This window comes from Ochlerotatus camptorhynchus, unplaced genomic scaffold, assembly GCF_037179485.1.
Source record: "Ochlerotatus camptorhynchus isolate MF236.1 unplaced genomic scaffold, CSIRO-AGI_Acam_v1.1 ptg000078l, whole genome shotgun sequence".
In the NCBI taxonomy this organism is placed as follows: Eukaryota; Metazoa; Arthropoda; class Insecta; order Diptera; family Culicidae; genus Ochlerotatus; species Ochlerotatus camptorhynchus.
The window spans coordinates 678,360-696,775 of record NW_027040568.1 but is presented as its reverse complement, the minus strand read 5'-3'; the positions used below and the strand labels follow the sequence as shown (position 1 = coordinate 696,775).

The 18,416-nt window shown below is 40.5% G+C and overlaps 4 protein-coding genes across 5 annotated transcripts in view; 1 reads left to right on the top strand and 3 right to left on the bottom strand.

The window, feature by feature from the left end:
• Window positions 1-3,945, bottom strand: part of raptor — a 33,478-nt gene extending 29,533 nt beyond the window's left edge. Inside the window, exons 1-3 of one of the 2 annotated variants that reach the window (XM_065217680.1) lie at window positions 3,511-3,945; window positions 3,406-3,447; window positions 2,766-3,105 (exon numbers count right to left, since the gene is read on the bottom strand). In XM_065217680.1, the coding sequence (XP_065073752.1) occupies window positions 2,766-3,066 (301 nt within the window). In that variant the 5' untranslated portion in view covers window positions 3,067-3,105; window positions 3,406-3,447; window positions 3,511-3,945. Of the gene's footprint in view, window positions 1-2,765; window positions 3,106-3,405 lie in introns of both variants that reach the window. The other variant, XM_065217679.1, reaches the window with a different exon arrangement.
• A 1,619-nt stretch (window positions 3,946-5,564) lies between these two features.
• Window positions 5,565-5,947, top strand: LOC135697865 (uncharacterized). The gene is made up of 2 exons (XM_065217730.1): window positions 5,565-5,801; window positions 5,861-5,947. Exon 1 carries the CDS (start codon window positions 5,674-5,676, stop codon window positions 5,782-5,784), a length of 111 nt encoding a protein of 36 aa, XP_065073802.1. The 5' UTR covers window positions 5,565-5,673; the 3' UTR covers window positions 5,785-5,801; window positions 5,861-5,947.
• On the bottom strand, window positions 5,873-8,239 carry Tektin-A (Tektin A). Its single transcript, XM_065217708.1, has 6 exons — window positions 7,881-8,239; window positions 7,718-7,813; window positions 7,067-7,637; window positions 6,699-6,993; window positions 6,399-6,621; window positions 5,873-6,329 (listed from the first exon to the last, which is right to left on the bottom strand). Exons 1-6 carry the CDS (start codon window positions 7,950-7,952, stop codon window positions 5,961-5,963), a joined length of 1,626 nt encoding a protein of 541 aa, XP_065073780.1. The 5' UTR covers window positions 7,953-8,239; the 3' UTR covers window positions 5,873-5,960.
• A 2,819-nt stretch (window positions 8,240-11,058) lies between these two features.
• Window positions 11,059-18,416, bottom strand: part of LOC135697852 (tribbles homolog 2-like) — a 129,087-nt gene continuing 121,729 nt past the window's right edge. Inside the window, exon 6 of the mRNA XM_065217712.1 lies at window positions 11,059-13,622. Within this exon, the coding sequence (XP_065073784.1) occupies window positions 13,256-13,622 (367 nt within the window). The 3' untranslated portion in view covers window positions 11,059-13,255. The remainder of the gene's footprint in view (window positions 13,623-18,416) is intronic.

The window sequence follows — 18,416 nt, the reverse complement described above, 5'->3', positions numbered from 1 at the left end:
TATTATATTTCTATTAATAGGGTAAGGTTGGGGGCAAGATGATCATCCTGTTACTGGATTTATTTATTGATGATCACATTGAGCCTGTTGATGTTGACAAACATATGAATGAATAAATCCAGTTACTGACCAATCTTTCCCCAAACCTTACTTTGTCTTATATTATTTCTTACAGATTTCCGTCCAAGCTGCTGTTTTCAAGAAACAATGGCATATTGTGAAACAATAAGTATGTTTCACCTACCGAACGAAATTTAACGTGTTTTTATCTGAGTTGGTTGGAAATGCTAACATGAAGCTTTAGTGTGATGATTTATTAGCTAGAGAATGATCTTTAGAAGAATGTAGGTGGATAGTTCCGTTAGAGTACGGCAGTATGAAAATTGAATAGAAGTTGAAAATGAGCGAAGGGCCATTAAGCGACAGTTTTCAAGATGACGCACATTTTTGCCTAGCCCGTACGATGTACGCGGGGACTTGAAGTATGTCTCCAAGTCCACAGGCAAAAATGTGCGTCACTCTTGTTGCTCATAAACTGACTGCGGCTGTGGAATAGTTCTAGCGACTGGACTTGGAGACATACTTCAAGTCCCCGCGTACATCGTACGGGCTAGGCAAAAATGTGCGTCATCTTGAAAACTGTCGCTTAATGGCCCTTCGCTCATTTTCAACTTCTATTCAATTTTCATACTGCCGTACTCTAACGGAACTATCCACCTACATTCTTCTAAAGATCATTCTCTAGCTAATAAATCATCACACTAAAGCTTCATGTTAGCATTTCTAACCAACTCTGAAAATCGTTAACTTCGCGTATGAAGTAACATAAAAAACACTTTGAATGTAACAACTCAAGGCGGGAGTAGCCGTCAACAATGCTGATGATGGTACAGCACGCAACAACCACCCTACTGCTTTCTCTCTGAGATGATCACGTTGGTCATGACGAGAGGAGCAACACAATAGTTGGGTAAAGAAGAACTGCATTATAACACACCATCGACTGGAAATGCTCTCGCGACGTGGGGCTTTAGGTAGTGATGAAAAACGTCGCTAGAACTATTCCACAGCCGCAGTCAGTTTATGAGCAACAAGAGTGACGCACATTTTTGCCTGTGGACTTGGAGACATACTTCAAGTCCCCGCGTACATCGTACGGGCTAGGCAAAAATGTGCGTCATCTTGAAAACTGTCGCTTAATGGCCCTTCGCTCATTTTCAACTTCTATTCAATTTTCATACTGCCGTACTCTAACGGAACTATCCACCTACATTCTTCTAAAGATCATTCTCTAGCTAATAAATCATCACACTAAAGCTTCATGTTAGCATTTCCAACCAACTCTGAAAATCGTTAACTTCGCGTATGAAGTAACATAAAAAACACTTTGAAAGTGTTTTTATCTGTTCAACCGGATAAGACAGTAGTATAAGCATAACGAACTTGATAATTAATTGACCGTTTTTAATCTTTTCCAAAGAATATCACTCAAAATGTGTCTACTGTGGGATGGGCAGGCTAATTTTCAACATTTCCGATGAGCGGCATCCGGGTAATATTCAGCACAATATTATCAAACATGTAACACAAAAATAGGCAAACCCTCCGCATGCTATCCTTGCTACTGATTCTGTCCAATTCTTAGGTATGCAAATTATAGTTATTCGTAAATGTATTTATTTTACACAACTTAACTACCTATTAGGCCCATGGACATGCGTAAACTTCTAACCAATCTGAAAAATCTGTCAGATCACCAAAAACCAAAATCAAAAACATAGAACGTTTCAAAGGTAGTCTAAATGAAAACGATGAATGATTGACTATTTTATGTGAAACGAAAAAATATAATTAATCTCTTCTATCGTATGACTATAACAAAAATACTATAATACTTAAATAAAATCTAAATTGAATGCAAAATTACTATAAAATTATTTCTTTATTGATGAAAAGTTTCTGACTATAATAGAATAAGGTATTGCCGAAGTCATTTACCCTACTGTGAACAGAATTGCTCAGTCTACAGGAAGCAACCGATTTCATCAAGGAAGTTCTATTAACAGCCAAGAATTAATCGTTTGGACTTACTGAAGTATTATGAAGGTGATACGTTTCATGAATTAATATAATCATAATTGCAAATATTACGCGACTGAATACAACCCGTTACTTCAGTATCGTCAACCTCCACGTCCGTGTGGGGAGAGAAGAAATTTCGCTTCTGTAATCTTAAAATTGAAACCTTAAAAACTTGTCCTGTAAAGTAATTATTCATCGTAAGCACATCAAACCTATTATCTAACTCAACAGGGAAAATATTGATATGAAACGGAAATTCATACTTTTGCTAATATTTCAGCATTCCACATATAATTTGAAATTCGTTAAAAAAAATTGGAAAAATTTCGGCAAACAATCAGTGTATCGAAATTTAACGAAGCAATTTGCTAAGCGTATAAGTAAAAATTGATAATACCGAAATTAGCACAAATGCATTTACATTTACATCTATTTCCAAATTTCGGTAGAAATTTCCCTTTTTTTTAAGGCTTTATTAAAGAGATTTTTAGCCTTAGGCCTAGGTAGAAATTTCCGATTCCACTTCAAATTTAAATAAAGCTTACATTGCATCGTTGAAATATTATTGAAATACAGATTGAAACACTCTGCTTTGATTTATGTCCTCGGATCTGGCATCCCTGGCCATGATCCGATCATTGAAAACAAACAATACAGCACGCCAGCACTAACATTCGACTCACCAATCAGTTCCATTGCTTTTTGCGGCGACACCGACGAAGGATCGATCCAACATTCCAGCCTGGAACAGGGCTGTATTTTAACTACGTCCGGAGGATCCACACCAACATTGAGACACAGGACCAGTGCAACACTGACGGTTTTCATGCGCTCCTTTACTCGCCAGCTTTGCGTCGTACAATTGATTCCTTCTATTTTACTCAAATGGCGGGCGTAGATGAAACTGATCGGCAGCTTCGAATCATCCTCCTCTTCGATAATATTGTCATTGCTCTTATCTGTCGTTTCAATCATGTTGCACATTACCTAACAAGTCCCGGCAGACCGAATTCGAACGACTTCCTAGAAAGTAATGCAGATGCTAAAATCACTTCACTGTTATACTGTTTACATTTATTACGACTCAAAAATTTTACATACGATTGTTTACATTTATTACGACTCAAAATACCACCCGCTAGGACTAAAGTCCTCTAAGTAAAAGTATGAACGTCTGTCAAAAGCTGTTCCAATCGAACCGTCAAAATGCACTGCTTTGCTCGATTTGAACAACTTTTTTTCAATTTAGTGGTGACAGTCGTCCATACTTTTACTAGAGTACTTTAATTACGGCTGCAGACCGTGATGAAAAACAATATTTACCTTTTGGGTTTACTTCCAGTCGCGTTCTTCTTTTTTTCCTCGCTATCAAAGTATAAAATAATATAATCTACGAATGGAGTTTCTCGCCATCAACACCGCACCCACCTCCTTCTATATTACTCGGATTATGTGCGAGAACGTGTTATCAATCGAAAGTAACCTTCCGAATATTGTGCCTTCTACACACAGTCCACAATATTGAAAACCTCTTATCAGGTTTGAAATTTTAATCCACTGATGCTTCTCTTGCAGCTGATGCTGGTGAATTTATATGCTCGTTTTCCATTTATTGATAGGTGGACATTAAAATACAATTTTTTCCGCATCGACTGCACGCACAAAACACAATTTTTTTCGCATATCTAATGCACCACCAAACGTCTTCAGCCGGCAAGGAACTTCAACACCAAACAGTACAATGATATTTTTACTTTGTGGAGAACATGCAATAAACTGGAAAATTGGTTCACTTATCGCAAAAATTATCTAAATAAATAAGACAACGTTTGAATACAGCGTGAGGTTAGATCTAATTTTCTTTTCAAAACTACGAATCAAAGGCAATGAAGCAATGTCAAAAAATAACCACAGTTGATTATATACCTTACACGCTATTTCAAAACTACCCAAATTTAGGTAGTATCCACCCAGATCGATCAAAACATTACCTGCCCAAAAATGGGTAAACTATGTTGGGAGCTAGGTTGGGAGCGACAAGTTGACAAATGGACAACATCGACATGAATCCGAATGGACTGGCAACTATGTTTCTTCGAGTGACTTCAAATTACTTTCACACAGTGCCGCAATTAGGTTTTGCACCGTGGGGTTAACCTCAATCTGATGACAGTTCAGTGGTACCAACAATCAATACGAACCTAACGATTTTAAATTGGCTCACTACTTGACTAGCCTGTTGGTCCCAAGCAAACGATTAACGTACCCCATTCTAGTCGAAATTCTAGCACTACGCAATGTTTGTTTTGATTCGCTATGAAAGTTTGACAGATAAAATGAGGGGTTATTCGTTTTTCCTATGTTTCGAGTGGTGAATCGATTAGCTTGGGACCGAAGATAGTACCAGAGCTGAGCCAAAAAGTTGAGCTCGTTTCTTCGGGACCTTCTGGTCTTAAAGTTACCTCCTTTATCAAACTATGAACTAAAGAACCTCCTTTATCAAACTATGTGGTAGAATTAGCGCGAAATCTGTTTGCATAGCAGTGGTTATGAAAAGAGAAAGTCGATGAAGAGAATCGATCAAAGCAGATAGGACCATTTGAAATGTTCATCGAGAATTTCATACATCAGCTTGAATTACGTTGATCGATATTACATTTTTTTTTGCTGTGCATAGTGCCGAGATGAATGAAAAGAACTTAATGTTGGGTACTTTTTTCTAACCGTGTAGTTTAAAACCAAAAACGATCAAAGTGACGTTTATCAAAAAACAAGCAGAGTCGATCTTTTTTTTTTTTTTTTGCTGTTGTCTGATTGGCGTTGACGGCACTGTCGAAAAATTTGCTCTTCCAGCAAATGTAGACAGTTTCTTATGGGAATTTTCGATGGAGTGAAAGGATAGTACGAAGTCCGACATGTTTCACGCACAGTCTGACGTTTGCTTATGGATTTTCTCATAGGAGTAAAGAGCTACAGAGTCGCCGTCAACGCCAATGACGGCTAAGACCACGATGGAAAATGAACAGGTGGGCAGGAACTCACAGTCTCCCAGTGTTGGTGAGTTCTTTGCCGTTAATGTTCACGAAAAGTTCACTATTTTGCTATACAGAAATTCAAAACAAAAATTTTTATCTGCGGGTTTGAACAGTTTTTGACCTGTTTCATACTACCGGAAGGTGTATGCTGGTCACAAATGCCGTGCCAAACTGATTTCCTACTCAATTAATCAATCTTTGATGTGAAATTCGCTAATAAACACGAGGCGCATTTCTTATAGCAAACATGCCATAAGAAAATGGGCATGGTTCATTTAAGTAAACAAACTAACACTTCTTCCGACTGTTACACCTATGTATTAGCCGTCTCGGGCTAAGACCATGGTTGATCCATCTTGCCGAGTCGATCTTGATACCCGATCCAGGTTGGAACTGAATAATAAACAAATTCGCTATAAACCAACAAACACCTGTATATACACATTGGGCTTAGCCGTGCGAAAGGGCATCACAAAATAAAAATTACGAAAATACGCGTAATTTTGTAATTAGATATTAGCTATTTCTTTAAAAACTATCTAATCAAAGTCCCTTAATGGAAGAAGATTTCAGTTATTATGTGTACATTTCACTAACTGTGGTTCCAGTGTATTTGGCCTTCAAATTGGTCCAGTGGATGGGATGGGAACTTTTCGTAAATAACTGATCCCGCTGCTTCTAAAGGTAATCAAAAAATGTTTTTTTTTTTACATTAAATTTTCTATTCAAAATTATTGTTTTAGTTCACTGAAAATAGTGTTATCAACGCTCAGAAAAGGATCGGTGTCATATATTAATTTACTGATAAGTGAGTAATAAAATCATGTTCGTCAACTCGTAATTTCAATAGCCACTAAGTGCAGTAGCAGAGGGAAAATGGGTTCTCAATTGCTGGCAGCGGTCTCGATCGATTGCAATGGTTCGACGTTTCATCATGATTTCCTTTTCCAGCTCGCTTCGGCGTATGATTAGTTCATTTTTCACTTCTTCCTCTTGCTTAAGTTGGGCATTCATTGCGGAAAGTCCTTCCTCGATTGACCTAACTTCGGCAATTAGCAGAGCTTGCGACTGATCCCGACAGTTTTCCACTCGTGGCCTCTGGTTGCGATTATCTAAACGAGTTTGAACAACCTTCATTGAGTGGTCCATGTTTCGGATGGCAATTTTCAGTTTTTCAATTTGAATCTCCGTATCAGCCAGGTGCTGAAGTGTCTGAAATTAATGATATCAACCAATTAAAATGCAGCTTTGAGTTTTTAATTATTTTTTTTTATAACTTACCGATCTGAGATCGATTTCCAGCTTTTGACGAACTTCTTCCATGCAATTGATGCGGTCTGCCAGGGCCCGCTCGACGCTGTCCGCTTGAGAACGAAGATCGCGGGCTGCATTCGTCAGAATGGCATCCAATGTTCCTCGCAGTTGCTCCGATTGCTTCCTACAAGTAGTACACATCGCCAAAGTTTCCTTGCTAAACTTTTCCCAGTAGATTTCCGTTGATTGCCTAAAACAATCCGAAGGCCATTAAGTACATAGTACGCGTGTGAGCAATGAATTCGTTTTGGGTTGCTAGGTACCTACTCGTTAGGACATCGTGTTGCACCGGGTCGAAATAACGTAATCGTAGATTTGTTGGTCAAGTTACAATTGATGGCATCGTTTTCATGGGCCAGCTTCTTGTCACTCCAATCAAATTCCATTCTTTGACGAGCAGCACGGTTTTGAACCTGTTGGGCTTCAATCTCTGAGAGGGTCTTAAGCAATATTGCCCGAATTTCTGCAATCAGTGATACCTCACGGATGAGTTCCTCTTCTGGCCTATCGCGAATGAGCTCCGTATCAGGACGACCCGTTCTACGATCCAGACATTCGCTTGCTTAGTGTTAGATTTAAAAGAGTCACATGGTTAGCATTTGGTATAATCGAATTATCCGGTAGATTATAGTTACCTATTGCTTCCGGCATGCGCAATACGGCCAAAGATTGCTTGAGTCTTCTCCGTTGCTCCTCCAGGGTACTAATCTCATCTTGCATTGCTTTGATGGCCCGTTCCAGTTCGCTTTTCATGTCGTCAATTGTTTTGGCCCTTGCATGCAGACTTTCGGTACAGTTCGCTTGGTTCTTATCCGTAATGGCATATGTCCGGATGATCGTGTTTTTGCTATCGCGTTCGATCTTTTCACTCTTGATGGCCGTACTGGCGGAAGCGTCAATCGTATCGGCATTTCTTTGACGCCATTCGTCCACGCTGTAGCGAGTGATAGAATATCGATCCACGACGGGACGTGTTCCAGTTTGCCCAGACAAGGCTCCCCAATCGATTCGGCCCGTTGCCCAGGGACCGATAGGGCCCATCGGTCGGGCCAGAGGATGCACGTCGGAGTTTCCATCTCGCTGGGGAAGATAACAGGGTGGGTCGCTGGCAGGCAAACCTACCGGATTCGTCTTAAGTTCCATGTTTTCGGGGCATGGTGGCGGAGGATCTTTGTGAACGTGGAACGGATTGTCATAGGATGTTTCCTATTGTTGGTATTCATTAGAGGAAAAAAAAGAAGTCAACATTCAGTCAAAAAACATGATTTTAGTAAAGCATTAAGTACATGTCCCCATCGAACAGCCCTAGTCCTTTTACTAATTTCTTGGAGCTTGTATAGATATTGTCGACCCTTCGGAAGCTTTTTCCTTATTTCTTCACACTGAATGATTGTTTAAGTTATTAAAATGCTGATATAAATAAAAATAACTGAAATTGAAACATATTACCGTTTGCGTAGGTTGATGGTCGATACACACGGCAGCACAAGGGGTACACGGTGGACAGTTTAGTTGAGCCATTAAGTTATCCAAAATTAATAAGCTCTGGTATTAGCAAATTTGCCGACGAACATTGAAAACCATTGTTAAATATTGCATTGATTTGTTTACTTCGAATAAATTGGTTACTATGAGAGTACCAAAACGACCGTTGTTAGGTTTGCAGTAGAAATCAAGCACGTGGTGAGGGTGGCTTGTTTGGGTATGTGTCTGATCTCTGAAGGCCCAAGCGCAATGTGGGCGGTAGCGGAACGGAAACGGAAAGTTTGACAGTTTTCACAAATGACATCAAGATGCCTAACCGAAGTCGAGTTGGTTCTAACTAGTTTTCAATCCGACAAGTAGGCTTACTCAGATCGGGCTTTTCCGCTGCCGCTGCCGTTCGGCTTCCGCAGTCATTGCGCTTGGGCCTTGAGCCTATGCATAAAAGGCTCAAAGTCAGCAATGACTTTCGACATAGGTAGGGTGGATGACGGCTTGAGCAAAACCTTTTTTTTCTCTGTTGGGGACCAAACACTACTGCGACCAGTAATTTGATCTATTGTAGTATATTCCGTGTCCTTAGTTGAGTGCATGTCGTATTACTCCATCACTATTGAGAAATGATGAAGTTTTCGATTTTTATTTACATTTGTCATTCTTGCGTGTACCGCAAGGACCCGACTCTAATTGATAGTTCCCGCTATTTATACCCCTTTGTCAGTCAAAATTGGATTCCTTAGCAACAAAATTAAGGAATGACACCGATATAATGACCATGCATCAGAACCCTACACTGAGAAAAAGTCAATGATTGTTTCTATGTGTTCCACACATAGATTTTTGCAATTAGATTTATGATATAGTTTCTATATGCCAGAGACATAAATCTCACTTGCACATATCATCTTTATATGTGATCACACATACTGTTTATATGACACATAATCTGTATGTGTTTTGTTCCTTGATATCTAATTATGTGTAGCCAAATGAATATTATGCTTAATATTTTATAGAAATTTTCTATTAGTTATGTGTGGATTTTTACTAGTGTAGTCTTGCATGAGCATGATAGACCGCTCACGGTTGCTACTCTGTTATTGCCAGACCAGGTGTACTTACACAGAGAACCAATAGACGATGCTTGGGACTAGCAATCATCCTCAATTTGTAAAAACTGGTGATCTCAAACTAGTCAACACCAGCGCCGGCCGCGCCCGAACACAGGTCAAGAACGGAAGGGATAGGAATGTGTTGACGTGACACTCACTTTGATGGAAGCCGAGAACACCTCTGCACTTCCACGAGGAATCACTGGGATGTTAGGTAAGAGGGTTTGGTTTGCAGCAGGGTTCGTTTTGGTAAACGATAATCTGAATTGATGTCCTAACGTTCATATAACGCGAAGGAACTTGGGTTTGAACCCACGGTCTTCTGCTCAGTAAGCAAAAACGTTTGCCACTATGCAGACGAGCTCCTTTTTAATCATCGAGTTGCTGTTATTACAATGTAGTTACGTTATCAAATAAATCGATTGACGAATCTTGAATGTGGATGGGCCTGAGATTAGACTGATGATGTTCTGCTCAGTAAACAAAAACGGTTGCTCTAAGGCCACCGAGCCCCTCATATCACATCATACCGTTACTGAAGTTGTTGTAACCATTCAAACCCGGTACCGACGACAATGAAAAGTTTTGCAAAATACACAATACAAAAGCGATTTGACTATAAATCTACTTAATATAAAAGGGCCTGGGACCGCGTTTTTCTGCTCAGTAAGCAAGCCACTGCAACAAACAATCTTTAAAATCCGAAAACTAAAAGCTACGAAAAAGTATTTAGGCCTTGATTAAATTCCACTTTCACGTGACGTTCAATGTTGTGATTTGCTTTTTAAGCATTGTTTAAGCAAACGACGTGACCCTATCAAATAAGTAATGTAAAGGGGCATGGGTGCTCAGTAAGCAAAAACGGTTGCTCTATATTCACCGAGCCATGTACATCACACAACGACTGATAATATATCAAGCCCGGGTAAAAAGCTATTCAAATAAAACGACGCCCCCGAAAGCAGTTAACAATGTTTTTTTCAAACCGGATCAACCATACGTCAAATTTAAATTTACTTATTACCGTGCCGTTACACCTGAGTTCTAGCTGATACGATTTTCTACAATAATGGCTTGGGATAGATCTTAATATCTTTTCCCAGCAAGGCTCAAACATGTGTTTGAGCCTGGATCGATCAAAAGTCATATTCTACCGAAAGTAATGCTTTTGTACTCCATACCTATCCGAAAGTTTGCTCACTCGTTCAAAATCGATATCGTACATCATAAAATACAATAAAACATTCCTAATGAAACTTAATAAATAAAACCTTAATACAATCAAAGTGTAGCACATGGATGATACGCGACTGAAAAATTAATAATACCTTTGAAAGATAGTTACCTTTGATAGGTTAAGGTATTGCCGAAGCCAACTTTTCCCCTATATAATGTCAAATCAACTCGTTTATAAAGAAATTAAAATTTGAAAAATTAAAGGAAAAACTTGCACTGTTTTTAAAACTAGAAGTCGTTTGGTCACTTATTTCTTTAACATGGTCACTAAAATCACTATTTTTGACGGCATTGACCACTACCAGTCCTGCATTCAATCTAAAAAAGCCATGGTGTTCCAAAGTAACCATGAACGGGAAAGAGTTAAAGAGGTGGAAATGGATGAAAAAACAATGGGAAATAATGATGTTAGCAAAATTTAATGAAGTACCAAAATTTCGCGCAATGCCTATATCCGCCAATTTTTCCTAGTTTGAAGTAGTCAGGATTATGATTATTTTTTACACCGTAACGTACCACAAAAAAGTGATCTACCCGCATTACATGGAAAACAGAGATTTAATCTAAAAAAAATCTCATTTTTTATATCTATTGTAAAATATCGTCCTAAAACTGCTTGGTTGAATTTTAAATTTTGTACACTTTCTTTTCAAGCAAAAATCTGTGAAAACAAAGCATGATCACTATAGGATTTTTTTTTTCGATCCAACGGTGAAGGACGTGAACAAAGCTGGGAATATACGTAACAAAGAACGCGTAAGGAATTTCGGATACTTCTGCTCAAGAAATCTGAGCCATTCTGTTAACGAATTAAATTTATTCTCATTTTCGTTCACATCCACAATTGGTAATTACGTTAATTAATTTTGTGTGTATGTTCTATCTATCTAAGAATCACCTTATCATTCACTTCAACTTATTAACGACCATGCACCTACCTACCATTCAAAACTTTCCGTCTTAACATTGTGGTAGTTGATTTGCAGTAAGTTGTATACCTCTATTCAATAAAAATCTAACTAAATCTACTTATTTAGGAAGAATTCAGGATTTCAAACGGAAGATTTGATTGGCTCGCTATTATTATAGGAAATAAAAAAATCTGGAAATATAACTTTAAAAATAATTCTCTTTGTTCAATCACAAGTTAATTTTAGTAAAAGAAAATGATAAACTATATCCAAGGAAGGCAGCCCAAAGAGATTTCGCAACTCCTTCCGGTAGTAACCATTATGTACAGCTTTCATTAGATTGGGGCCAAGAACGAGACGCGTTTAGGTATCACAAATTTATCATTTTGCTGCTTTTTCATTAAAACGTTTATTATTTTCCAATGAACAACAAAAAACCAGGGAAGAGTCAAATCTGCGTAGTGAATTTGTAATTGGTGAATCAAAGTTAGCTTCCATGGAGAATAGAACTATGAAAGTGATGATGATTTTAAAAAGAAATACGGGGAGGTAGGATATGAGTGCAATCGTGAAATGCATGCATTTTGCGAACAAATTAGTTTAATGAAAGCTGGTTATTGCTACGTTGGTAGACAACTCAAGGGCTACTCAATAGACATACATATATAAAAAAATCCGTTTCAGATTTTTTGTTGCATAGGTACACATATTTCAACTGTTCTACCTCCGTAGGAGTAACCAAATAAAAAAAAAAATGGCTACATTTGCAAAATAAAAGTATTTTAAGTTTGCATTCGTATTACCTTCCAATTAAAAGTTTTGACATAATCATCACTTTCATAGTTGTTCAATTCTCCACGGGGGCTAACTTTAATCCACCAATCGCTGACTTGTGTTTGTGTAGGAAGTGTGATTACGTTTGTGTTATTTTATCTCTCATAAAAAACGTCGCTACCTTTAAAACTTAAAAACGTTTTGAAGATTTCAGTCTGTTGTGTTATTTTCTACAAGTTGTTACTTTAAATAAGTTATTAAGTTTACTGAATTCCGTACACTGCGCAGTTTAATCGTTAACAAAGAAAAGAAAACAGATGAACAAGAAGTACAATTTCGTTAGTACCAAGAGTAATAGCGTGAAGGTAAAGAATTGCACTAAAGAGAAGAATGTAAGAAAATATCGAATCAAGCTAAACATTGCACTAGGTCCTAAGTAACATTGATCGATTCTCTTTGTCGGCTTTCTCTTTAGTTAATAACTTGAGCACAAAACCGTTTCTTGTTGTGTTTTTCGTATTAGATGCTTGATAAAAGCTTCTTTTATCGAGCTGTGTGCTGAAAATACCTAGGAATGTATGTACATGGCCGTGGGGATACAAACAAAAAAGTCGGCGGAGAAAATGTGTCAATATTACTTAGGACCTAATGCCATGTTCAGCTTGAAATGTGGCTCGATGGATACGTTTTTTTTTTTTTTTTGGAATTCGTTTCAACTTCAGACCATCAGGGGCTGTGCTATTGGTCCCTGTAATGTGTTTCATGGTAATTTTGTTTCAAAATTCAGTATGGAAAACAAATATCACAGAGAAAATAACAGAACCACTTCGATTAATAAGTGAAAGAAAACTAAAGCGATTTAATTTTAACAGAAAACGAATTCGTCGAGTCGCAAATGGTCACAATATTTGTACGATGATACAGTGGACGAAAAGGAAAACAAAAATCTTCATTTTCTCGAAACCAGCTGAGATCATGCTCACCGGCTATCACTAGCTGACCAGTGGCTTTTCTTTGTTTCAGAATTCCACTCTGCAAATAAAAATAATTCGCGAGGATGAACGCGAGCTTCCCTTTTTCTGGCATTTTCTAAAAACAATAAATAAAATCAATATGTACTTCTTATCGCAAAACTTAATGAACTAAGAACTTCTGTGCCAAAAAAGCAGAAGGAAAAAAAACAATTGAAATATTAGATAACGTAATTGCGTTCTTAAAACAAGTGCGTGCGACCTCGAAAAGACTATTTTGCCTTAATCTTCTATCTGGTCTTTTGCCTGCCCATCATCATCATCATCATCATCACAGCCTAGACCATCTCGGTGTCGTCGTAGCGACCACCACCGCTACTGCTAGTTCCGCCATCCATTCCGGAACAATTCGGACCACTGTGCACATCCTCTTCGCTCGGATCGATCCACTCCGGTACGCACTGATCGTCCAAATGGGCGGTTGGGTTCGAGCGGCTCACGTAGGTCAACTGATCCCGTGTGTCGTCGTGTTGCAACCACGGATGGTACAGAACGTCCTCCGAGGCTATTCGTTCCTCCGGTTCCCGTCGCAGCAAGGCACGAATCATGCATCGTGCCTTCGATGATAGGCAATCCGGCACGGTGAACTGACCGCGGCTGATCTTCGCAAACAGAGACGCGTGCTCCGAATCGTTGAAGGGATATCTGTGGACAAAAAAGGATGACAAGTTTAGATCGATTTGTATTTTTTTTTAGCACATAACAATAGAGTCCTAAACAATGGAAAATCCTGCAGAAAGGAGATAAATGCATTGCAATGCTAATGCATTTTATGTTCAACTCGGGGAGCATTACTTTGTGACTGGCAATCAGTTCTAGTCGGGACAAGGTATGAAGTACTAATAAATAGCTCAGAAAATCTAATTAGTTCCCCAATATGCTGATAGAAAGACAGTGGATGAGACTCGTCGAGACGGGGGACAAGACAAACAAAAACTAATAAAGAGAGACAAAAGACAAACGAAATAAATTCTTATAATAGACATTCGACTGCATATAGCAGAGATCGCGGGTACCCAATACGTCTCTGATAGGGATATAGGGTTGTCTTCCTTGGGCCTCGAGAGTATTCAAAAGTCGCTCTCTGGCGGCGTCATTATCCGTACATTGCTAAACTGCGTGATCGATGTCGTCGTAACCGCTTCCACACCGACAGATGTTGCTGTCCACGAGGTTTATTCTATTGAGATGCGCAGCTAGCGAGTAGTGGTTGGACATAAGTCTACTCATCACGCGAATGAAGTCACGACTTAAGCCCAAGCCTTTAAACCACGCTCTTGAAGAAACATTAGGAATAATTGAATGTAACCACCGTCCAAGATTTCCAGTGTCCCAATCGGTTTGCCAACTCGAAAGGGTACTCTGACGCAGTGTCTAACTTGTTTCATCGACCGAATAGCCTCGATCGAACTGAGAGTATCCGAGAAGATGAAGTAATGGTCTGCGGGCATGTTGGAAATCATCCCCAATGCGAAGTTGATTGCTGCCAGCTCAGCAACATAAACGGAACAAGGTTCCTGAAGTTTGCGGAAGGCGCTAGAGTTTTCATTGAAGACACCGAAGCCAGTGGATCCATTGAGACGTGACCCGTCTGTAAAATATCTTTTCACGCAATTGACGTGTTGGTACTTTTCAGTAAAAATACGTGGGATAACAATAGTTCGAAGTTGATCTGGAATCCCATGAATCACTTGTTTCATGGACAGATCATATTCAATTGAGGAACTGCGATTGATGAAGTGAGCACGGTCTGGAGTATAACAAGGAAGACACATATCCGAGGATACGTAGTGGTGGTAGATTCTCATAAATCGAGATTGTGTGTTCAGCTTAAAAATTTCTTCAAAATTTGCAATTATAAGTGTGTTTGTCACTCCGCATTTGATTAGTATCCTGAGAGAGAGCTCCCAGAAACGGTTCTGGAGGGGTGTTACTCCTGCCAGAACCTCGAGACTCATGTTATGCGTTGAGTACATACAGCCAATAGCAATACGCAGACAACGATATTGAATTCGTTTCAATTTTATTAGGCGACATTTTCTTGCCCAGAGAAAGCAAAAAGAGCCGTACTCTAGAACAGAGAGAATTGTTGTTTTGTAAAGCGTTATGAGGTCTCCCGGATGAGCCCCCGACCATGTGCCGCAAATTGAACGGAGAAAGTTGATCCTCTGTTGACATTTTTGCTTCATATACGTAATATGGGTATTCCAAGTGCACTTTGAATCAAACCAGACCCCAAGGTACTTGAAAGACAATGATTGAGTAATGTTTCTGCCCAAAGTATTAAGCTGCATTTGGGCTAGGTACCGCTTTCAAGTAAACACTACCAGTTCAGTTTTCTGCGGCGAGAATTCGATCCCTAGATCCCAAGAAGACAAGTTATCTAAGGAACTTTGCAATGGTCCTTGCAAGTCCACGGCATGTGGACCTCTTACGGAAACCACACCGTCATCTGCAAGTTGTCTAAGCGTGCATTGTTCTGCCAAACAGTTGTCGATATATTTGACATAAAAGTTATAAAGAAGAGGGCTGAGACATGAGCCTTGGGACAGGCTCACTCACTCACTCAATCAGGCTAAGGCCTTGTTGTCCTCTGCTGTCCGAAGAAGTCGTCTCCACTCTACTCGATCCATGGCCACAGTTCGCCAGCCTCGTAGTCTGCGAAGGGTCCGCAGGTCACCTTCTACTTGGTCGATCCACCTTGCCCGCTGCGCGCCTCTTCTTCTTGTTCCTGTTGGGTCGCTTTCTAGAACCATTTTCACTGGGTCGTCGTGCGGCATTCTTACGACGTGCCCAGCCCACCGTAGTCGCCCAATTTTTGCAATGTGGACGATGGATGGTTCTCCCAGCAGCTGGTGCAATTCGTGGTTCATTCGCCTCCTCCACGTTCCGTCATCCATCTGCACTCCACCGTAGATGGTACGCAACATCTTCCGTTCGAAAACACCAAGGGCGCGTTGGTCCTCCACGAGCATAGTCCAGGTCTCGTGGCCGTAAAGGACCACCGGTCTAATCAGCGTCTTGTAGACAGTCAACTTCGTGCGGCGGCGAATTTTATTCGACCGGAGCGTCCTCCGGAGTCCAAAGTAGGCACGATTCCCTGCCATAATGCGTCTTTGAATTTCTCTGCTGGTATCATTTTCGGCGGTCACCAGTGAGCCCAAATACACGAACTCATCGACCACCTCGATTTCGTCACCGTCAATCTGAACTCGGGGTGGGAGGCTAACATTGTCTTCCCTAGAACCTCTTGCTTTCATATATTTTGTCTTTGATGCGTTGATGGCAAGTCCAATCCGTCTAGCTTCAGCCTTCAGTCTGATGTACGTTTCCGCCATCATCTCAAAGTTCCGTGCCATAATGTCAATGTCATCGGCGAAACCAAGGAGCTGGATGGACTTCCTGAATATCGTGCCACTCGTGTCTATCCCAGCTCTTCTGATCACACCTTCTAACGCGATGTTCAACAGCAGACACGAAAGTCCATCACCCTGCCGTAACCCCCTTCGAGATTCAAAGGGACTCGAGAGTGTCCCCGATACTCGAACAACGCACGTCACTCGATCCATCGTCGCCTTGACCAATCGCGTCAGTTTATCCGGAAATCCGTACTCGTGCATAATCTGCCATAGCTGATCTCGATCGATTGTGTCGTATGCGGATTTGAAATCGATGAACAAATGATGTGTGGGCACGTTGTATTCGCGGCATTTCTGCAGAACCTGCCGAATCGCGAAAATTTGGTCCGTGGTAGCGCGGGCACCCATGAATCCCGCCTGGTATTGCCCCACGAACTCTCTTGCATATGGTGACAGACGGCGGCATAGAATTTGGGAGAGTACCTTGTAGGCGGCGCTCAGCAGTGTGATCGCGCGGTAGTTGCAGCAATCCAACTTGTCGCCCTTTTTGTAGATTGGGCATACGACACCTTCCATCCACTCCTCCGGTAATATCTCCTCCTCCCAAATCTTGGCAATTACCCAGTGCAGCGCTCTAGCCAGTGCTTCACCACCGTATTTCAATAGCTCACTTGGTAGTTGATCTACACCAGTTGCTTTGTTGTTCTTCAGCCGACCGATCTCCTCCTCAACTTCTTGAAGATCAGGGGCCGGTAGCCTGTCGTCTTCTGCGCGTGCTCCAAGGTCTGTTGCCGTGCCACCTTCGTTTTCTGCTGCTTCACCGTTGAGGTGCTCGTCATAATACTGCTTCCACCTCTCAATCACCTCACACTCGTTCGTGAGAAGGTTACCGTCCAAGTCCTTGCACATATCGGCTTGCGGCACGTAGCCTTTGCGCGAACTATTTAGCTTCTCGTAGAACTTCCGTGTGTCGTTTACGCGGTACAGATTTTCCATCGCCTCGCGATCTCGATCTTCCTGCTGACGCTTCTTCCTTCGGAAAACCGAGTTTTGTCTGTTCCGCGCTTGTCTGTATCGCTCCACATTCAATCTCGTGCGGTGTTGCAGCATTCTCGCCCGTGCTGCATTCTTCTCCTCTACTAACAGTTTGCAATCGGACAGGCCCATGTAGCTAATTCTGGAAGTTGTCAGTTGTCCAAGGGAAAAGTTCATTTGCTTTTCTGACAACAAATTGTACAAGAAATTATTTAAAATTCCAGAAAGTTCACATCTGTACATATTTTCTAACAGGATTTCAATGGAAACTGAATCAAAAGCCCCCTTAATGTCCAAAAATACTGAAGCCAATTGCGCTAGTGCGCAGAGGCCAGTTGAATATCTGTGAAAAGCAGCGCTAGACAATCGTTTGTTCCTTTGCTCTTGCGGAACCCAAACTGTGTATTTGATAGCAAGTTATTTGTTTCGACCCACTGATCGAGTCTCAGAAGGATCATTTTCTCCAACAATTTCCTAATGCACGAAAGCATCGCAATCGGACGGTATGAGTCAGACGCTGGTTTGCCAGGTTTTCGAATGGCTATTACTTTGACCTGTCTCCATTCAGGCGGTATAATGTTGTTTTCTAGTAAGGAATTGAATAAGTCTAGCAAGCGTCTTTTAGCGATATCTGGGAGATTTTTCAGAAGATTGAATTTAATCATATCGCTTCCCGGTGAGGAGTTGTTCGATGAAAGAAGAGCCATAGAGAATTCCAGCATTGTGAATGGGAACACTTCAGGTTGATCAAGAATGTTTCTGAAGATCTGCAACTATTCAAAAATACAACTTCTTCTTATTTCTTGCATTTAAAGCTTATTGCTTATCGCATATTAGCTTATTGCGTGCTCTCAGCTTAGTGTTCTAGATGCACTTCCACAGTTATTAATTGAGAGCTTTCGATGCCTGTACCATTTTTGCATTCGTATAATTGTGTGGCAAGTAGAATCATAATCTATGCCAAGGGAAGTCGGGAAATTTTCCAACCCGAAAAATTCCTAGACCAGACCGGGAATCGAACCCAGTCACCTCCAGCATGGTCTTG